The following is a 20067-nucleotide window of genomic DNA, read 5'->3' on the forward strand; positions in this document are numbered from 1 at the left end:
GGTCGCAGCAGCTTAATTAACGACCAATGCCGTAGAGCCGGCGTGGGTCTGCAGCCCAGGTTCACCGCCGGGAGGAGACCTGCGGCCTGGGTCCTGCCGTGGGCTCGGGCTCTGCCCCAGTCGCACCCCTGCAGGGCTGCTGGGAGAGCAGGTCCCCCCCGGGGCCGGGGAGGGCACCTGCTGCCCCGCAGGATTTACTGCAGGTCAGCACGCCTGGGCCAGAAAGAAACAACTCATCGGCCACATCCTCAGCTGAAAGACAGCTGTGGCTGAACTTGATGCGTTTCAGTGTTATGCGCAGGTGAAAAAGTAGAGCCGTCGTGAGCGTGGCTTTGCCCGGGTCCACAGACACCGCAGCCCTGTGGTCACACGTCGGTCGTTCTGGGACCACAGAGGCGTTTCCCTGACCCACCCCTCCTCATGGTACTGAGTCTCTCCGTCTCAGTCTGGACGTTGGAGAGGCAGAGGGCCCTGGCCCAGAGGCCCCCCCCCGTCTTTTCCACTGTGCAATTTCCTCGCCCCCTTTACTTCTAACATTAACCATGAGGGGTTGTGCCCCCCTGCACCGAGGATGCACGTTCGTCACCCTGCGGTTGTTTCCTGTGACCCCCATGTTCAGATCGGCGTCCGACCAAATCGATCCAAACCCAGGAGGTTTCCTACGTGCCAGTCCTCCAGCCGCTCTGCAGTGTAACCCACACTGCCTTTCACGCAGCTTTGATGTAAAGTGTCCCTGGTATCATTTCATCCTCTTGAGAGCCTCTACCTGTTGGCTCTTTTTACATTTCACACACCAGTGGATTTATTTCCTGCTTGTCTTAGCCCCGCACCCTACTCATACTGACCGTCTCCACCTTCCTCAGATGCCAGTCCTCCAGCCCCATCTTCGAAACCCACTTGCTCTTTTAGAAAAAAGACTCCGCCATTAATTAAAATAAATTGCATTCACTTTTACTGGCCACAGATTGCCACAGTCACTGGCTTAGGTTCATCTTTATGTTCAGGCAACTGATCTAATACAAAGCTCTGGTTGAACGCCATCCCTTTGCTGTTTTTAAACAGAGTTAGGACTAGAGAGGGGATGGTTCAGTGCTCGGGACACTGAGCGGCAACACAAGGGACTGTGCTGCAATTTCTTTTCTGGCACCGGCTTCCCGCAAGGCTTGGAATGGTGACTTGGTCTCTTTGGCTCTGAGTGCCCCAGAAAGGGCTCGCCAGCACAGCTCCACCACCCAAACACAATTACAGCCCATTGCAGCAGGCGACAGCTTTTCCTTGGACATCCCTAAAAAACCTGCTCCCTGCGCGTAATGATCTAACCCAGGAGAAGAATGTTTTACCCCTCTAAATGCATCCCCTCTTAGGCTGCGATTAGCACAGGTACAGTGATGAGGGACGTGAACTATTTCAATCCTTTTTTACCACTGCCGCTTGCCAGGTTTGCATGGAGAAGTTTTGCTGGCGTAGCCCGGGCCAATGCATCTCCGAACCTTATGTACGAGGGACAATAGGCAATCCAGGCCTCACAGACTATTTAAGAATAAACTCCAGACTGTGAGCTGCTCAGACATCTTGGTTGTCGACTGCATATAGGTGCCATCCTAAAACTGTGAAACTGAATACCCTTAATTTAAAAATTCATGCCCAGATCTGTGCTTTGCCCTTCATCCTTGCATTTACAGAAGGCTAAATCGAGATCCCAGATTTTACATCCAAACGCTGAAATGTTCACAATTCAGATTCCTGCGAAGGCTTACAGACAAGCACATTTTAAAACCGCATCGTGTAAACTGTTTATGTGCTGAAGGAAAGCCAGGGATTTTGCTAATGACAAAGAAATTGTTCTCTCCTCTGATAGCTGAAAGAATTCCTCTAATGACAATAAACCCCTTCCTTTGCAAATTTGCTTTGGGTGGATGGCAAGATTAAAGAACATCCAGCCCAGCTATGATTTTTCAGATCGCATAAGTACCTTAAAAAGATGCTCATTATCTAAAGCGACGCCTCTTCCCTAATTGCAGTGCCACTATTATGCGAGAGTAATTTTTTTTCCCAAACCCTCGTAGACGGTAACACAATGTTTTAGACTCGGGAGCGAGCCCCGCTCAGAGAGGTGGCGTTTGCTAATGGAGATGGGGGCAGGTGCGGGTCCCCCCCGATGGCCGCCCGTGCCGTGCGGCGAGGACCGCTCTGCTCCTGTCCTCGCGTCACCCCGCCACATCCAATCTGCTGCCCCAAATCGCAAACGGGAATAAAAAGGAGCGCAAACGCCTCGACTGGGAAGCGTTTGCAGAAAAAGAATGAGGCTGACACTGAAAACCACGACAGCCCGGACCAACATCTCCGGCAACTTGCGCGCGCGGAGAAATGTTTGTTTGTTTGCTTGCTTCGCCTCCCGCTCCCTCCCGTTCATTCAGCCCTTGGTGCCTTGCCAGGGCCCGGCCACACGTCCCGGCAGGATGGGGCACCGTGCCGGAGGGGGAGCGCCCGCAGCCCCGGCTTGCTTGCCGGCAGCCGGCCGACACAACGGCTCACCGGCTGGGGAAAACCGGGAGGTTTGCCGTCGCTGGGAGAAATTCGGTGCGACGGAGGATGAAAGCAAGCGTCCCTGCCCAGCCAGCGCAGCGGGCAGGGCGGGCAGGGGTGCAGCCTGCCTGCACCGGAGGCTTCCCTTCCCCTAGGGATAACGGTGGAGACAAAGCGTCTTTCTTGCCTGGGTGCGTCAGGCATAATTAGTCCCAGGGGCCAAAAGGGCACCCGCCGAATGGCTGTGAGCAGGGTGGCCGCAGCACCCCAGGGCCGCTCCTGTCACCTGGGGGCAATACGCGGCCGAGGCAAAGCCTGCACTGAGCCCCCCGAAAGCGTTTGTGTCTCCTGCCCCTATCCAGGCTCCTGGCTCCCACCAGCACCAGCCACACGGCTGTCGGGGCCCCGCAGCTCACCCACATTTGCAGGTGGCCGTCAGCATGGAAAAGGGGCTCGGGAAAGAGATTGTAACCCCCTTCTGTTAGCTTTTCACAGCACCGGTGTTATTAGGGCAACCATTTATTGAGGTTTCCATTTCTCTTTGAAATACCGAAGTATAACATATGCATCCGTACGTACGCTTGAAATTTCTGGGAACTCCTTAAACCTTGTAATTTTAATCCTATTATACGGTTTATATTTAATTGATTGCTAGTCAGAGATGAAAATTTCACAGATCTTCTAAAAGAATGAATATTTTTAATCAGCTCATTTAGCTAGGGAAAAGGATATGCGTCCTCTCTCTAAACCAGCATTTCACAGCGCCACGCAGGTTCCAGTTACTGCGGGAGTCGATTACCCCTCAAAAAAAAAAAAAGTTGAAAATTAATCCAAAGCTAAATTAGTGACATGATTCTATTCCCATTACATTCCACTTAAATGCATATGTTTACAATATCCTTTAATAATAATTATTATTAAACATAGTAAAATACTTCCAAACTTGGCTCATCGCACATTGTACTTCTAGTGGAAAAAAAATTATCTGAAGCCTTGTCAATATGCCACTTCCTCCTCCCCCATCTTTTAACAGAAGCAGCCTCCAGTGAAATAATCCAAGCTGTGTTCAAGAAGTTGGCAAGTGGGTCCAATTAAATGTGGTTTTAGTGTATTCTGGCATTTGCATATCTAGTTTGCCAAGAAGTAATGTTTTAGAAAAAAAAAAAACAAAACCCCAAAACCATAAAAAAAAAAAATCCACAAAAAAACCCTGCGTCGGTCCAGACAGAGAGTGGATGGTGTGATGCATCACTGAACTTTGTCCCACGAATCGCAGAGATTTAAAAAAATAAATAAATAAATCAGTTTGGTCTCAACTATTGCCCCTTTTTGGTTGCCAGGCTTTACAATAATCTGTATCTCCTATCAAAGAAAACATGCAGAGGGAATATTAGAAAATTAATGCAGCAAAAGAAAAATCAGCTTTAATATTCGGTGAATAATTTAAAAACTTAAATCACAATGACCTTTATTTCACGGAAATATTTAATGCCTTAGCGGAGCCATTCTCCAGCTAAACAGTGATTAAATAAAGCAGTCCGTCAAAACAGCGCCTGTTCTCCAGAACGCAGAACTGAGAAGTCAGTCGTTGTTAGTGAATGATCGTTTACCGCTGCTGAGAGCGATACCTTTTTTTTTTGTGGCTCCTTCCCCTCCCCTCGCTATAATAGCTGTCCCATCTCTCCGGTACCCCAGCCCCCGTTTCCCCTCTGCCGGTGGGCTCCGTGCCGACCCCCGGCCGCGGTAGCTCTAACATCCCGGTGCCTGGGCCACGCTGTTGCCACCCTTTGTGGGACATCAGCAAAGGGCCATGGATGCAGTTCCTCAACTCCTTCCCCGCCTCCAACCCCAAGCAACGCAGACGAAAACACTGGCAGAGGAAGGTTGTGTGGAAAAAAAACCCCACCCCAAAACCCCGCAAACCCTAATCCTTCACAAGGCAAAGAGTAAAATGATGTTTAATGTATACTGGCCAGCCCTTTCACTCATTTATTCCATGGCCGGGACAACCTTGCTACAAAGCGAGGAGAGTTAATTAATAAAACGAGGCAGTGTGGGGTTATATGGAATCTTTAAAGCCTTTATCAGTTTGCCAGTCCATTAGCGGGGCTGCATTCTCCGCAAACTCCCTGCTCCAATATGTGCAGCAGAGCAGTTAATTTCTTTTGGACTCGGTCTATGGCACCAAGCTGGTTTTTTTTTTCCCCATCTTTATCCAAACAAACTATTAAATAATCAACAAATAAGAATATTTAACCCAAAATAATGAGAGGAACGATCGCTCGCCTAAAAACTATAAATTAAAGCTATCCAGTCACAAAAGAAAGTTGAGTCATCCATTAAGCAACAAAGGAGAAGGAAAAAATAGATCGCACTCGGATGTTTTTGTGGCGTTGGTTGCCTCGCAAATGTGCCTAAGCCGAGGCCCCAGGAGGATGGACGGCTGGAGCCCAAAATCACTCTGAGACCATCATCAGGCAAGAGCTTCCAAAATATTAGCGTACGCCCCAAAAAGCAAGAAAACAAAAAGACGAAGGCCGCAGTGTCCCTCTCTCTGACCAAGGTGTAGGTTGGGACCTGGCGTTTGGAGCTGGCTGTGGAGAGGGAGCCTTCACCCAGGAGCAGCACATGGCCTGGAGAAATACACCACGCGACGGTGGTAAGGCAAAGCCCGGCGGCACCGGGAGCCAAACCACCCAGCGCTGGTGCCACAGCATCCCCATCCTTCACCAAAGGGCTGGGAAAGGGGTGGCGAAGGCACCTCCCTGCACCGCTGCCATCCCGTGGGGAGACCGACGGGGCCATGATGATGCCACCAGCCTCTGTCCTTCCCGGCCACGCCGACCCCTGCCCCGCGCGGCTGCCGCGGGCTCGGGCAGCGGCAGGGCTTTCCACAGGGCTGCAAAGGAAAGCAAACCCCAATTTTAGGAGGCTCCGCTCCCTCCTTCTCCTCACCTCCCCGCCAGCCGTGCAGAAGAGCCGTGTTTAAAAGTGTGGCAGGGGGGGTTGCAGTGATTTCCAGCCCCCTGGTTGTACTTCTCAGAGTAGTTGTCTTGCGGATGCTGTGCTAACAAGATGCTTGACAGGCACCAGGCTGCGCGCTCGCAGCCACGCTGCCGACTGCCGAAATTCACAGCCCACTGCCGAGCGGGGCGACGGGCGAAAGCCTCGTTTGTGGCATGTGCCTGGAGTGGCAAAATGGTCTCCTAGGGAAAATGGGGCTGGGGAGGTGGGAATGAACTGGGGCAGTTGCAGGAGTATCTATATCATCTGGAAAAATGCTACAGCTGAGATCATTAGCCTGCTTCTTATTTTTCTAAATAAATAACGTAGACACAAACCAGGGGTTCCAGCAAGTGCCCACTGAAGACCACCAAGTATCTCAGGAGGATTTATGATGGAATGAAGACTTCCGTAAATAGCTTAATTTCTGCTCAGGACCCCGGGATGAGCTTTTATTCAAGCATACACCTCAGGTGTTCTCCAGAGGACTTGAAAATTATTTTCTCTCACTGACAAATAACTCTGGGAGAACACATTCAGCTCGGATCAGCCGACAGCAGAAAGGCGTGGAGCCATCAGGCATCAAACATGGTGTACAAAGGGGCTGGAGAGGTAGCATGGACGATGTGGTGAAAACACTCTGAAATACCAAACCCTGCATCCAGCCCCAAGATAAACATGACTTTCACTTCCTTTTTTCTTCCATCCTTCTTCAATAATTTCAGCGGCTTTGAAAGAGCCACACCATTTTACCAAGCAGCGTTGGCCAAGGGCTCCCCATCCCAATGCCTCATTCACTAGGAGGGCAGAAGAAAGCCAGGGACCTCTGCTCCATGGATGGGGTCTCACACTGACCCAGCAATGAGACTTCAAGTGCTTCAAGGGCTTCAGAGCAGGGATTCTGCCATCTGTAAAGTCATGAGGAGGAGACTTTCCTTTCTTTGTTAAAAAAAAAAAAAAAAAGCCTTTGAGATGAATTAAAAATGCTTCATCCTCCAGGACTGCACCAGGAATGAGGCTCACAACCTTGCCATGGTATATTGCTTCCTTCCTAAGAGCCAGCAAAAAAAAGGAAAAAACCTCATAAGGCTTTTTGTCCTTAATAAGAATCAAAGTGGTGTAGAAAAGAGGCTTTATACCTCCCATTCCCATAGCCTGATTAATGTGCTCTGTCTTTCAACATGTGCTTTCCCTTAAACCTCATTTTTCTGTAATTTCCTTCATTCTTTTAACAATGTGCTTATCCCTCTCCTAAAAAAAAAGCCATTATTTACAGATGTTCCCTCTTCTCACCACATTCAAGTCCAAAGCGCAGGCTCCTCCTCCTTCTTCTGAATAAAAGGAGATAAGATCGGAGATAAGATCATTTCAAAAGGTGAGCACCAATATTAAATTTTAGCAATACATGCTAAGCTGATATCTTTGTAAATAATTTTTTTCTGCTCCAGACATATTCCTACCCTGTTCTGGAAGTAACAACAGCTACCCAAAGGAGCTGGGTATTTCCAAAAGCAAAATTTTGCCTGCCGTTAACAGAGGCAGATTTGGATGGAATGAATCTGGCTCAGCCATGAACGACTGCAAGACCTATCAAAGGCTCTTGTCAAAAAAACCCCAACGTGTTAAATGGTCGTGCTTTCGTGTGGGGGAGCCCTGAATCTGAAGAGCATCAACCTAAAATAGAAGGCTAACATTAGGACGAGTGCTAGTCATCTACTCGCTGTCTTGAGAGTGACTCACATGTAGTTCACACCAGGTAGGTCCCAAATCTTAACATCTCCGCTTGCCCTGAGGCTCCTATGCCACGAAGAAGGGTCGAGAGATCAGACCCTTACATTTATTACATATTTTTTTAAAATAGCATTGCAATACAGCACCCAGATATCCAGCTCCAGACCATCCAGCAGCGTTGTTAGTTCAGAGCGTAACACTTAAGATCAGCTTCTACCATCAGGTACTTCTGCGACTTGCGCATCCCTCGGCCCGGGGTGGGCAGCGAGCGCTTCCATCTCCATTCTCTGCTGAGAAAGGGCGAGCGCGGCTGTTTTAATGCCTGGTTTGAATCACTCCACGTTATCTAACATCTTTCCAGAAGCAGCACTTCAGTCATTTTCGATCCCTCCAGCAGAAGCGTGCCTACAAGCCTGCTGTCGTTTGGGGATGAAAGTACCATTTGGCACACGATGATCACCTCCAGGTCGGCCCCACGGACGGCCCCAGTGTTTGCCTCGTACCCTCGCCCCGACACAACACCCTCGGGCTGGAAGGTGAATATGGCTCGGCTGTATTTTCTCCGCTCAGCGGGAAGCCCACCTTTTCCTCCGAGCTGCAAACTTGATGTTATATATTAGAGAGAATAAAAGAGCACATTAAAATTAGCGCTCTGTTTAAAAAAGAAAAAAAAAGTAGAAGAAAAAAAGCTTGATCTGCTCTCATTTTTAACTACTGGTTATGGGCTTTAAAAGGTCTCCTTGCCGAGATTTTAAAATGCATGGGTTCTTGATGCAAATTTAGGCTAAGAATAACAAATTTCCTAAGTGAAGTACTGCTTTATGCCATTTTTTGTCCTCGCTTTTTTAGAAGTTTTCTCTCTATGAGACTTTTCCAATCGTTAACGAAAAAGAAATACATTTATGTTTATCACACTGAATTGGGCAAAACACAACTCTGTGCTCACCTTGTGTCTCAGGAGCCTTTTCTTTTAAGCACAGAGTAGCAGTCGAGAAATCCTTGGAAGTAAGTCGCAATGAGTTACCCAACATTTGCCGAGGTACGTTGGTCTGTCTGTCAACAGGGAGCCCAGCATTCGTGTGCTCATTAAATTACGTCCTCATAATGAATACAGAGATGTATGACTCTCCATTTTCCCCCAAATTAAGAATTGCTTAGTTAGTTTCAGCTCATTAAGACACAGATCTTCTTAAAAGTCACTCAGTCATCTGAAAATAAAGAAATATTGGTATTTATAGTGTTTTCAACCCGTCATATATATAAGCCTGAAAATCACCTACGAACAGAAATCAGATTCTGGATAGACAGTGCCAGTCAAACTACTTTAAAAAGGGAGAATAAGCTCCAGGAAATGAAGACCTGATAGCTATAGCCTATGAAGATGGGATATGTTTCATTAAGATTTTAACTATATTTTATCTTCGTATGAATTTCCAAAATTATCTCAACATGAATCCTTACTAAGTGCGAATACGTGGCAAATGCAGTTGAAAATAAATCATATCTTGTATGATAAACCTCTATCAGTTTCAAGGGGGTTTATTTATAGATAAAGTACATTTTTAAAATTGTAAAATGTATATTGGGAACACATCCAAAAGTTTATAAAAAGTAGCTTTAATGCTAAAATTGAAGACAATTTGACAAAAGCCTAAAATGTAGCATCGAGGGTAGTTTTTATTTTGTTAATAGCTGTAAATAAGACTTAACCAAAACGTATTTCGGGAAGGTTGTGAAAGAAATATTTAAATCCCTATCTAGATTTACATCCAGATACAGCGTATACCATGCCATAGAGCTGTTTTGAGACAGTTAAGCCTTTTAATATACCTCCTGTAGTACTGAGGCAGTAACATATTGCTTTACCAGTTAAATCCTTTCGGAAGTCATGCTGTACATGTAACTTGCTCTCTAAATATTTTACTAATTTAAAGCTGGTTTTCATGCACTGGGTTGTAATGGCTGGGGATGTGCTGTGTAAATCCCTATCTGGCATGTTCCGGACGTGGCATAAAAAAATCCTTCTTGGTGCTCAGATGAGCACTGATAACTGCAGGAATCACAAGCAATAGGTTGCACAAGACCATGTCATGTTGGCTGCTACATACGAACACTAAACACATCTTCTAAAGGTCTTTAAGGAATAACTGAGGCTGTGATTTTTGATGCACACCTAAATAAAAATTAGCAAGTTATTTTAGAGTACTTCCTCATGCACACACACACATATGTTCATACACAATATGCATTTTAAAGCACAATGCTGAGTTAAGAAATACCAAAACACTACACATTAAAACATCCTAAAAAATAATCACCAGCTGTACTTCGCAATTAATCATTTATTTATTTCCTGCAATCCCAAAAATCCCCGATCACATGGAAATTTCAGCTCCAAGGCTAGACTGCATACGCTCTCCCTTTTAGCCCCAAGCAAAAGCTTGTTAGAGCCAGGCTGTAAAAGCTCAAAAAGAACGGAGAATTTGGCCCCGCAGTAACAGCCGTGGTACAGGAGGCACAAAGTCTGTCCCAGCAAAGGGAGCGTTTTCGCACAGGGGTGAGTGCTCGTGGCCCCCTGCTAGAAATGGTTAATGTTAAGGAGTTCTCAAGATTGAAAACTCTGTATGTTCTGCACAAAGACGATGGTGTATTAGTGGAGTGACTGTCTTCAAAGGAAAAAATCCTGTAAGTAAGAAACTAAATTAAAGCAAAATGAACCTGAAGATTATAAGCAGACAACCTAGGCAAGTTCCGTTAGCTGGAAAAATTAACTAACCCAAGAAATTGCAATATAAGAGAAATACTCCAGGTCAAACATGGATTATTTCTGGAAAAAAAAAAAAAAAAGAAAACCACTTTTTTTTTTGCAAACAACTCTATCACTCGAAACCTCTGCAGCATTTGCCGTCACTCTCAGTTAAGCCTGTAGCACCTTTGGCTTTACTGCTGCCTGGCTGTGCAGAAGACTCACCCCTCTCGTGCTTTGGCAGAGCTGGGGAAGCTGCGTGTTATTTGCACCGAGAGCATTTTGATTTGACAATCAGTTAAAAGTCACACTGCTTTTTTAGCTTATGAGACTAAAATGGATAATCTTTCCCAAAAGGATGTAATCTCTCATCGGTAAGACCCATTAACAGGTTTAGCTGAATTTTATCACACTAGCAGGAGCTGCCGGCTGTAGGTTTTAATAAGCAGGGCTCTTCCTGTGACTATCTTCATGTGCCGGCAAAAGGGAACATTTCCACCTTCTGCCCAAAAGCATTCATACCAATAAAGAAAGAACTCCTCTCTTACCATCTAGAAAATATTTTTTATTACCAAACTTACTATATTTAATGACATGATTAAAATATGAGTGAAGCGCAAAAGAACTTAAACAAGGACTCCTGAACTAAAATATTTTGAAAGAGCCCAGGTGATTTGTGCATCACTTACTCCTCCATTTAAAAATATCAGACAGTTCTGTTGAGACTCACATTTACCACCCCAGTAGAAAAACCTTAATGCTTTGGTTAGATTTCTTTAATAAAAGCCTATATTCTCTGGAAATATTTCCGTTTGGAAATCACATGGACAAATAATGTTAATAATGTGTAAGTTTGAGAACGCTGCTACAGAGGACTACATGATAGTATTTTAGAATCGGCTTTCTAATTTTAGGCTAATACTTGAAACGTATTTCACCTTCATTCTGAAGGAATTTGCATTGCTTCAAAGTGAGGGGAGCGAGCAGGTAGAGATTTTCTCCCCTTCCAAGTTCTCCTCAGCTGCAAATTGCTACAGCATCGTTGAACATAAAATGGGGGTTCGGGGTTTCATTTTTGAAAGTCAGCTGGAAAAACGTATTTTAGAAGTTATATATTAGGAGTCCATTAAAAAGTTAGAACATTTGATTATTGTAGAATTGGGGGGAGGGGGGGGAGACAGTCCACGGCCGAAGAATCACTTGATCCATCACCTGCAGAAGGCAAGCAGAGGGTGTGCTGCTGCAGGGACAGAAAATGGTGGTGTCCCCCCGAGCAGGTGAGCCAGCACGGCTGCAGGGCTGAGGTAGCACAGGGGGAAAAGGGAACCTGCCCCTTTGCAAATTAATTTTAACATTTTATTTAGGCTTCCTACAAGACGATGCATGTTTTGAAGGGATGTGCTGGGTTCATTTAGGCTCAGCAGAAGTATATGGGATTGTTTGGTGTTCACTTTTACCCTAATGCAGGAGAGCAGCAAAAAGCAATGAGGATCCCTTCCTTTCCTTGGCCAGAAAGTTTCATTTTAAACTCCTACCCAGTTCTTCTTCAAATCACACCTAAAACATGCAAAGGTCTCAGTAAGTAGATGGTCTGTAAAATGCTATACCTGATTCAAAAGTCTCTGTTACACCAAACCCCTAAGCTTGAGTTTAGAGAAATCATTCATAATTAAAGAATATTAAGCTATCATCACAGGCAGTGGTTAAAAAAATAGCCACATGATATATGTAGCATGTTCCCTGTGAGTCTTGGGCTAGAAGTATTCAGTTAAAAAGTAATGACTACCACCGGTCAGAGAAGGTCTTCTGAACCTGCAAAGTTTAGAGCATACAGTTTCCATTCCTGCAACTTGCCTTCAACCATCATTTTGTTACCACATAGCCTTAAGCCAAATAAAATGTTCTCTCATGCGTCATTATCTAGGGACTGTATTTAAAAAAAAAAAAAAGTTACAGCTATTTAGATATGTCAGTACATTAAACCTTATGGAGAGAAGCAACACATAGGAGTAAGTTTCATCTTTTCATTGAAGAAACACTTTTGATAGCCACAAGCAAGCGTGTGCTGCACATGTATAGACCATCTAGGTAAAACCTGAAAGTATAAAGGATATTTTGAATTATTTTGTCATTAATGCCTAAGTTACTTTTTCTGTACCCTTCTGAAGAAGGGCTCCTTCTAAGCCTGGTTTTATTTGGGAATCTACAATCCTTGAAAATCTTAATGTTGTAGAACAAATGGTGAATCTGCCTAGAGTCACATCCAAAGCTCGTCAGCTGCACAGATTTCAGAACTGCAGTATTAGGCGTTTTTCAGTCTTGACAATACTTTAAACCATCTTAACTACACATAATATTCTATCATATGAAAGCCTACAGAAAACGTCTGCTGCTAGAAAAAAGAGGAAACTATGCGGCTGAAGACGCTAACATTGACAAAAGGAAATGTTTTCAAAGTATTTGTAATAACTCAACCCCCCCCCCCAGCAAATGATGACTGAAAATTGTTATAAAGAATAAAACAGTGAAAAAGTTCATTTTGGCTAAGTACAAATTACCACAGAGATAGGAAAATAAGCAGAATAGCATTAGGCATTGAGATTCACTTGGTCAAGGTACAACTTCAGTTGTACCTAGGCAGATGACAAATGTAATGAAATGTTTAGATTCAGATTCCCCCCCCCCCCCCTTCAAATTGCTCCTGCTGTCTCTGTTCCAGACTTCTAATTTAGCTCTACTTTCATATTCCCATTGGGCTCTGCAGTGCTGGTCTCGTTCCTAGGATGGAGCTGCCTCAAACAAGAATTCTGGGTATATCCTGCAGCAAGCATCTAAACCAGGTCTTTTTCAAAGGTTTCGCTACGCTTCCTTTTATTTTTTTTTTTTTTTAAGAAACATTTAGTCCGTAAGAGAAATCCCCAAACAGACGTAGGATTATTTCAATTTTCCTCTGTGGTCCAGACAGTTTTGATATATTACCGATATTTTGGACATTTTGACTGCCTACTGTAACGCTGACAGCCAGTCAGTGCTTCAGATTAAGTTGTTGTCTTCTGCTCCGATGTTCTGATAGAGACTGAATACAAAAGAGTGAGCCCGAGAGAGCTCCTTGGGGTGAAATTAAGCCCAGAAAAGGAATTGTGTGTCTGCATAGATAGTTGCAGGGTAGCAAAATTTCTGGAAGTTAATAGATTGCTTCTGCAAAAGTCTTTGGGGAAGAAAAAAAATAATAATAATAAAATCCCTCTACAGAATGATCGAGAGCTACACACAGAGAAATGCTTTCAAAACACAAGCATTTAATTTTTTTTTAAATGTTAAGTGAGATGTAAATATGTACGTTAGCAACAAAGTGCTCAAAAGCATACTGAAAACATATTCCATACACAGTTAGCAATAGAAGTCTGTACAAAAGTAATAAAGTTACACATTATAAAAAATACTCCGTAACTATAATTTAAAAGAGGGAAAAAAGACAAGGGAATTGATTTCTCAGTTCATATAATTTATTGCAGTTAGCACACAGTTTAAAAATTCACCAACACACCAATAGTACAAAACTAAACAGCATTATAAGTTATTCCCCCCTCAGGAAAATAAAACATACTATGATTGTCAAAGCTAGATGTCAGTCTAAGTTTTAGAACAAAAGAAGAATGTGAAACTAAGGAAAGGAAAAAAGCAATCACTCACGAGGACCACAAAAAAATCCAAGAGAAAGTCCATTTTCCTCAGACACTGATTGTCTTCTCTAACTTAAGAAAAGAATGTAGTTTTAAAACCTAGAAACTATTCAAGTAACTAAAGATAACGCTCCAAGGCCATTTTCACAGCTTTTTTTTTGTTTTAAATGCCATTACAGCCAAATTAACACACATTTGACCAAATATTTCCAAAACAGTCCAGCAATACACAATGGAGTTTTCCATTCAGTATCTTAAGCACAAAAATAGGCTATGTTTACAGTAGTTAAGGCGATCAAATTTTAAACAAAAGCAGAGGAAAAAAAAAAAGAAAAAAAAAAAAGGAAAAAACAGCAAACGTTTTCCATGCTACTCCCATAGACCTTATTTGTAAGTGCAAGACAGGAAAACAAACACTGTGCAAAATGCTTTTGACCTGCGTGTTGGTCATTAAAACCACACGTCAGGCTGCAGTCTCTGCTGCTTGGATACACATAGTCCTTCCCCTGCCCTCCCCCGGCCCCCCTGTCACTCAGGCCTTCCCAGGCCTTTCAGCCCGGGGCTTTTTTTCCTTTTTTTTTCAGTCCACAGCCTCTTTTCAACGGGGGGAAAAAAAAGAACGACCTATTGTGGTGGAGCGGTGCAGCAGGAATCCTACAAATGCTCATCTGGGGAAATGGACGCACCTCAGCTGGAGCTGGCGTGGGGTCTGTGCAATTAGAAGGGGTCTGGGGTTAGTAAATGCACACCGCACATGCAAATCTCGAAGCCTGGTTGTAAACACTCATTTTTTTTTTTTTCCTTGTTAACGTAGCTAAATCGGCGACTCGTAGCTTAAGTTCTTCTCAACTTAAAGACAGTGGGAAAGTAAATTTAAATTAGATAAAATAAAAACAGTGCATTTCTCTTCTTCGTAACACCGGCATTTTCAACGGTGTCGGTTTTTTTTCCTAAGGAAATTAAATAATTTTCAACTCACTCGTTAAAGTTATACAATGCAAACAAAGACAAAAATATACTGAAAATCATGCATTTCTGTAGCGTTAATATTTACTTTTCAAGACTCAACTAAGAGCATCAACACAACCTGCCAAGTTCTTTGATACCTCCCCCCGGCCCATGTAATCAATTACAGTATACAATAACAGTAATTCACATTTTTTAAACACACAGTTCATCACTGCTGAAGCTGCAATATCCTTTTTCATCCCAAGCAAACCTTCACGTAAGACAGAGTCCCAGTGATCCCAGTGTACTCTCAGGGTTTTTGTTTTATGTTTTTGTGTTGTTTTTTTGTTTTGTTTTGTTTTTTTCCAGTGGGAACTGTCAGAAATCCAGAAGTTGCCATAATAAGTTTTAAGTCAACCGCTTGTTTAAAAATAGATAATCCAGCATTTCAGAAATTTTCCATTTGGGTCTAAAAGCATTCAGGTTTCCAACAGCTAGAAAGGACTCATGCAATTATAGAAATGTAAAGGAACTGACAAAATTGGGAGAGGATCTCTACATTCAGATTTTAAGAGGAAAAAGATCGAGAGCTTAACAGAACGCAGTGTTTTGGGGAGAATAAAGCCACATCCAAATTTTTTGAATTGGAGATTCCTTAGAAGTAAAGTATCCGCTGGCTTCTATTCCGAAAAGGGGGAAAAATACGCTCCGTAATTTGTTACTTTGTCGGATTACCTCTACAGTTCATTTTTATCGGAGTGCTAAATTAGTGAAATATTCATGCTGCCTTAAAGTGCAAAAACAAGCTAATAGCCAAACTTTCAGTTCAAGGAAACAAGATTGCTTTTAGACTGTACCACAACTATATAGATTTATATATATATTATTTATATATATAAAAATTTTATTTCCAAAGTTCTTGTGAGCTATCTTCTAAGGTCCAGTCTCTGACAGTAGGTAAGCTCAGTGCTTCGCTTTTGACAGACAATGAGTTCACCAACTCACAGTGAAACTTCCGAATGTGTCTGTAAAGGTCTCCGGACTGCGTGAACCTGCGTTCACACCACTTACAAGCATGAGGCTTCTCCCGCGTGTGAACCACTGCGTGGCGGCTCAGGTTGTGGGAGTACTGGAAGCTCTTCCCACACTGGGTGCAAGTGTAGGGCTTTTCACCTGAATGAGTCCTCTCATGACGTTTCAAGGTGTACATGCAAGAAAAAGTCTTACCACACAACGAGCAGGTCGGGACATTGACATCAGTAGCAGGCTTGCTGCGGATCCCGTCCTGCTCTCGAAAGTGCGTGCTTAAATGGATCTGCAGGATGTGGGGGCTAGGAAAGACCTTGTTGCAGAGAGGACACATGAAAATTTGGCCAGCGGGGCTAAGTATGTTTGACACGTAAGGGAGCAAGCTGCTGTCCATGTTTCCTTCCACCTGGACTCTCTCATTCTCTGGAGTTATCATTTCATCATCGCTTGCTTTGTCCTCTCTATCTAGCTCCCTCAAGACCGAATCTTCCCTCATCGGAGCCAGGTGGGCCGGCTCATACTGTACCCTGTTATTAGTGCTCACACTTTCTTTCACAGTGCTATGTTCCATATCATAGTCATTAGTGCCAACATCACTCTCATCACAGGAAGCCTCTTTCTCCACCTTCACCTGAACCAGGCTGCTTCTAAGCATGTCCTGCGAAGAGAAATAAGAACTGTTCAAATTTTCAACTCCTGAAAGGCTGGACTTGACAGACAGGTCCAGCACGCAGTCAACATCTGCTGAATCCCTCACGGAGGTGACAGACCTCTGGGACAAAGACTCTGTTGAGCTGCAGGGGCTGGCTACTGTTTTTCCAGCTGCTGCTGCGTGCGTCTCTGCCTCTCCGCCAGTCTGGGGAATGCCTGCTGAGTCTGAGGGCAATCTCATCCACATGTTCCCAGGCTCAGCCGCCAAGTCCCTTTTGCTAGGCAGGATGTTCAATTTTTCATCTTCTCCGTCATCTTCATCGCTGGGCAAGTCTCCTGGCATGTGGCTGCTGCCGTCGGAGAGGCTCTCCACTTTGTCTGAACAACTTGAGGCGTCTTCCTCCTTTTTTGTACTGTCTGCCTCCGTGGTTGCTTTCTCTTTCAGCTTCTTTTTGCAGACTTTGACAATATCATACATGTGGAGATAACTGGCAGCTGCTAGCACGTCTTCAATGGGCAAGTCTTTGAACTGGAGCTTTCCTTCGTACATGAATTCAAGCAGGAGAGCGAAAGCTGGGGCTGTAACAATGTCGCTGTTCAGATGAACAATGTCCCTTTTGTCCAGCTGGTCCTTGTAAAAGAGGTGGAAATACATGCTGCATGAAGCCAGTACAGCTCTGTGTGCTCGGAACTGGGCATCTCCTACCAGAACAGTGCAATCACAAAGAAAACCCTGATGTCTCTGCTCACTCAGACACTGTAGCAAATGTCTACTGTGGTCAGGAAACTCCATACTGTCTTCATAACCTATAAGCAATGAGATTTTAAAAAATTAAATGTAGGTCGGAATCACAGAACTTATGAATCCAAGTTATTCCACTCTAAAAACCTCGTATTTATGTTGCCAGAGTTCTGGTACTGACACCATGCAAAGATTATTTAACACGCATGTATGATGGCAACTCTTTCCCCGATCAACCACTGAAGTTACGATTTCCTTTCCATGGTAAACAAGCCGTTCTAATAAGCGCATAGGTACATTTGTAATTTTCTTGGAAGTATCACTGCTGTTCATAAAATCTGTTCCACAGTTATTTTTTGGGGGGGAACTTCCTCCAGATTGCATCCCTAGGAGGGCAGACCCACAAAAAGAATTTTTTTTTTTTAACACTAAGTTTGAGAGATCACAGAGGGAGAACAAAAAAACAAAAAAAACAAAACAAAAAAATCAGATCATCAACCTTCTTTTTAAAGTCAAATTGTAGCAAGAGGAGAGGTTCGCGCATGAAGAAATGCTCATATACCCAAATCTGAAGGTCTAACATTCATAAAGTATAAAAATTATTTACGGGTGTCAATTTATATTGACAGCAAAATCAAGGTTTTTAGAAATTTAGTTCATCTGGTTTTCTTCTTGTAATAAGTACAGTTTCAGGTTTTAAACCTTCTCCATACTGTACAATAGAACATGAACATTTTGTGCCAACATGCAGAATTTACAAAAGAAACTAACAACCAAAATGCCAACGAGCACTGCTTCCCCTATGCAGGACAGAAATTTCCCTCCCCTCCCACACCAGGCAGAGTTTGCAGTACCAAACTTAAAAAAAAAAAAAAAAAAAAAAAAAAAAAACCTTTAAAAGAGGGAAGGGGTGCATATTTAAAATCAGTATCCTGAGTACTGTTCTTACCCAAGTATTTTTCTATTCACCTTCTTTGATGATAAAGAAAAATTAAACTTAAAGAAGTAGAGAAGTCAAAACTCATATGGAAGGTAAAATCTTTTAAAAACCTGTCTTAATCTATTCTTCTGTGATTGATAGCAATGCTCTCCCAAACCATCTAAGCAGATCGTGGCTCTCTAGGCTGGCAGATATTACTGAAAAATCCTCATCCCTCGCAAACCAAGATGTACTAAAACTTACAACACAACCCCTACTACATTCTGTAAAATACCATTGCTAGAGTAAAGCACGAAGATTTACAATACAATCACTTTAAGTGCCCCACAGCCAACATCAATCCTAATCCTTAAGAGGGCTAAAAATAAAGATTGGAGGGCAGCTCACAAGGTAGCTGTGATCAAATTAGGAGGCTGAAAGGACAGAGAGGGACGAAGAAGGAAGCTTATAAACATCTGATCCAGCTGACTGTGGCCATATGGCAGCTGCTGCCCAGATAAAGAGATTAAGAATAGAGGAGTGCGATTACAGCTGTCTGGCCAATTCAGGCAGCTCAAATCTACAAGTTCTAAATTAGTCGCAAATACAAAAACTCCTTCAAATAATTATTGTTATGCTGAAATAAAAGATTTCAAATGCTACACGCGAGAAAGAAAAGAGGAAACCAGTCAAGCCATTCTCCCGGGTACAAAAGTTTTTAAACACATAGCTGATTTCTATCTTTCAGAAGCACTACAGCTGTATGCTACTACAGTTCTGAGCTGCTGGATATTTAACCGTGAAGTTTAATGAAAGACTTCCCCACAAACACATTTTAGCCAGAACGGTCCTTTTTTTTTTTTTTAAAAAAAAAAAAGCACACTTTTGTATATTTCCCTAAAACCCCCGTAAAGTCATTTAAAAGATGCAATACAAGAACATAAAGCAGAACTCTCCTTAGGCTTGCCACTAAATCCATTGCAGTTTTGGTCTCAGAAATGAAGAATGAACTTGCTCTCTCCTTCTTCCAAACCAAGACATTCTCACTATATGCATTAAAGTTAATGCTAACAATGTGCCCGAGAACTGATATTCTCCAACTGTAGCCCAAGCCTTCTGAGTAAGTCCACTTGTCTATTTAATACTCAATTTCATATATTACCTCTAAACTTGGTTAGAAAAGTAATGTGATTTTTTTTCTGAAATTCAATAAACAACACACCAAAACAGAAATATGCTGTATCTAATCTATTGCTACTCCTACCTTTAGTACACATAAACCTGATTAAGTCCTTTCCTCTGAGTCTTGCTGGCTCCAGGTCTGTTAGATCGGTGGAAAAAAAGCAGACTAGGAGAGACAGATGCAAAGTGGAGATGATGTTAGAGAGGAATGAGATACCTTCTCCACACACAGATCTGCACACACTAACTCCCTGTCTGTGTGTTAGAATAAAAGGCTGAGGGATGGCAGGCTGTCAGCTGCTCTGACATCATGTTCAGATGGAAATGCTACCTCCAGCTGTGCTCCTTTTAATGCCATATGCTACTCCTCTACACTCCTGCCACCAGCTTTTTCTTAGGAGAACTTTTCTCTTCTGTTAGTATAAACAAAATACTTCAAAGTCTCTTTTTTTCAAACTTTCTAACAGGGAGGAAAAAAAAAAAAGAAAATCCTAAACATATGGGGCTCTACTGTATTTGCAGCATAGCAACACTTCTGCCTTAAGTTGGAGGACCGCTTTATGTACTGACAGCATACCCCAGCCACGGGGTTACCCGAGAAAGCCACACCGACTCGGCTTTACTGAGCCCAGAGGTTCAGTTAAAAGGAGTAATTAACCGAACCTATTCACTCAACCCACAGCTCCCCGCCTCGCCGTCGGTCCTTTCAGTTTCAACGTTTAGGCAGCGTAAGCGATACCGAGCACTCAAACTCCAGCTCATTTCTACAGCGAAGCAGTTAACCTGGCCGGGGCACTATTTCGGGCGTTCAGCTTCACTCCTAAATCGCTTTTCCCCTCCGGGGGGCGGGGGGGGCAGTTCGGGCCGTCATTTCTTTGACGGCTGTGGCACCGGGACGCCGGCCCCC

At 43.5% G+C, this 20067-nt stretch overlaps 1 protein-coding gene across 3 annotated transcripts; it reads right to left on the minus strand.

Moving 5' to 3' along the window:
* Positions 1 to 13288: 13288 nt before the first annotated feature.
* On the minus strand, positions 13289 to 19431 carry ZBTB18 (zinc finger and BTB domain containing 18). Of its 3 annotated transcripts, none has more exons than XM_010562593.1 (2): positions 19243 to 19431; positions 13289 to 17124 (listed from the first exon to the last, which is right to left on the minus strand). In XM_010562593.1, the coding sequence occupies exons 1-2, from the start codon at positions 19253 to 19255 to the stop codon at positions 15542 to 15544; spliced, it is 1596 nt and encodes a 531-aa protein (XP_010560895.1). In that variant the 5' UTR covers positions 19256 to 19431; the 3' UTR covers positions 13289 to 15541. The 3 variants fall into 3 exon arrangements, with proteins under 3 accessions (XP_010560895.1, XP_010560898.1, XP_010560897.1); XM_010562596.1 differs by having other exon boundaries at positions 19260 to 19417; XM_010562595.1 differs by lacking the exon at positions 19243 to 19431 and adding an exon at positions 18387 to 18422.
* Between the last annotated feature and the right edge of the window lie 636 nt (positions 19432 to 20067).

The sequence above is a fragment of the Haliaeetus leucocephalus genome, unplaced genomic scaffold (genome assembly GCF_000737465.1).
Source record: "Haliaeetus leucocephalus isolate CR32 unplaced genomic scaffold, Haliaeetus_leucocephalus-4.0 Scaffold162, whole genome shotgun sequence".
In the NCBI taxonomy this organism is placed as follows: Eukaryota; Metazoa; Chordata; class Aves; order Accipitriformes; family Accipitridae; genus Haliaeetus; species Haliaeetus leucocephalus.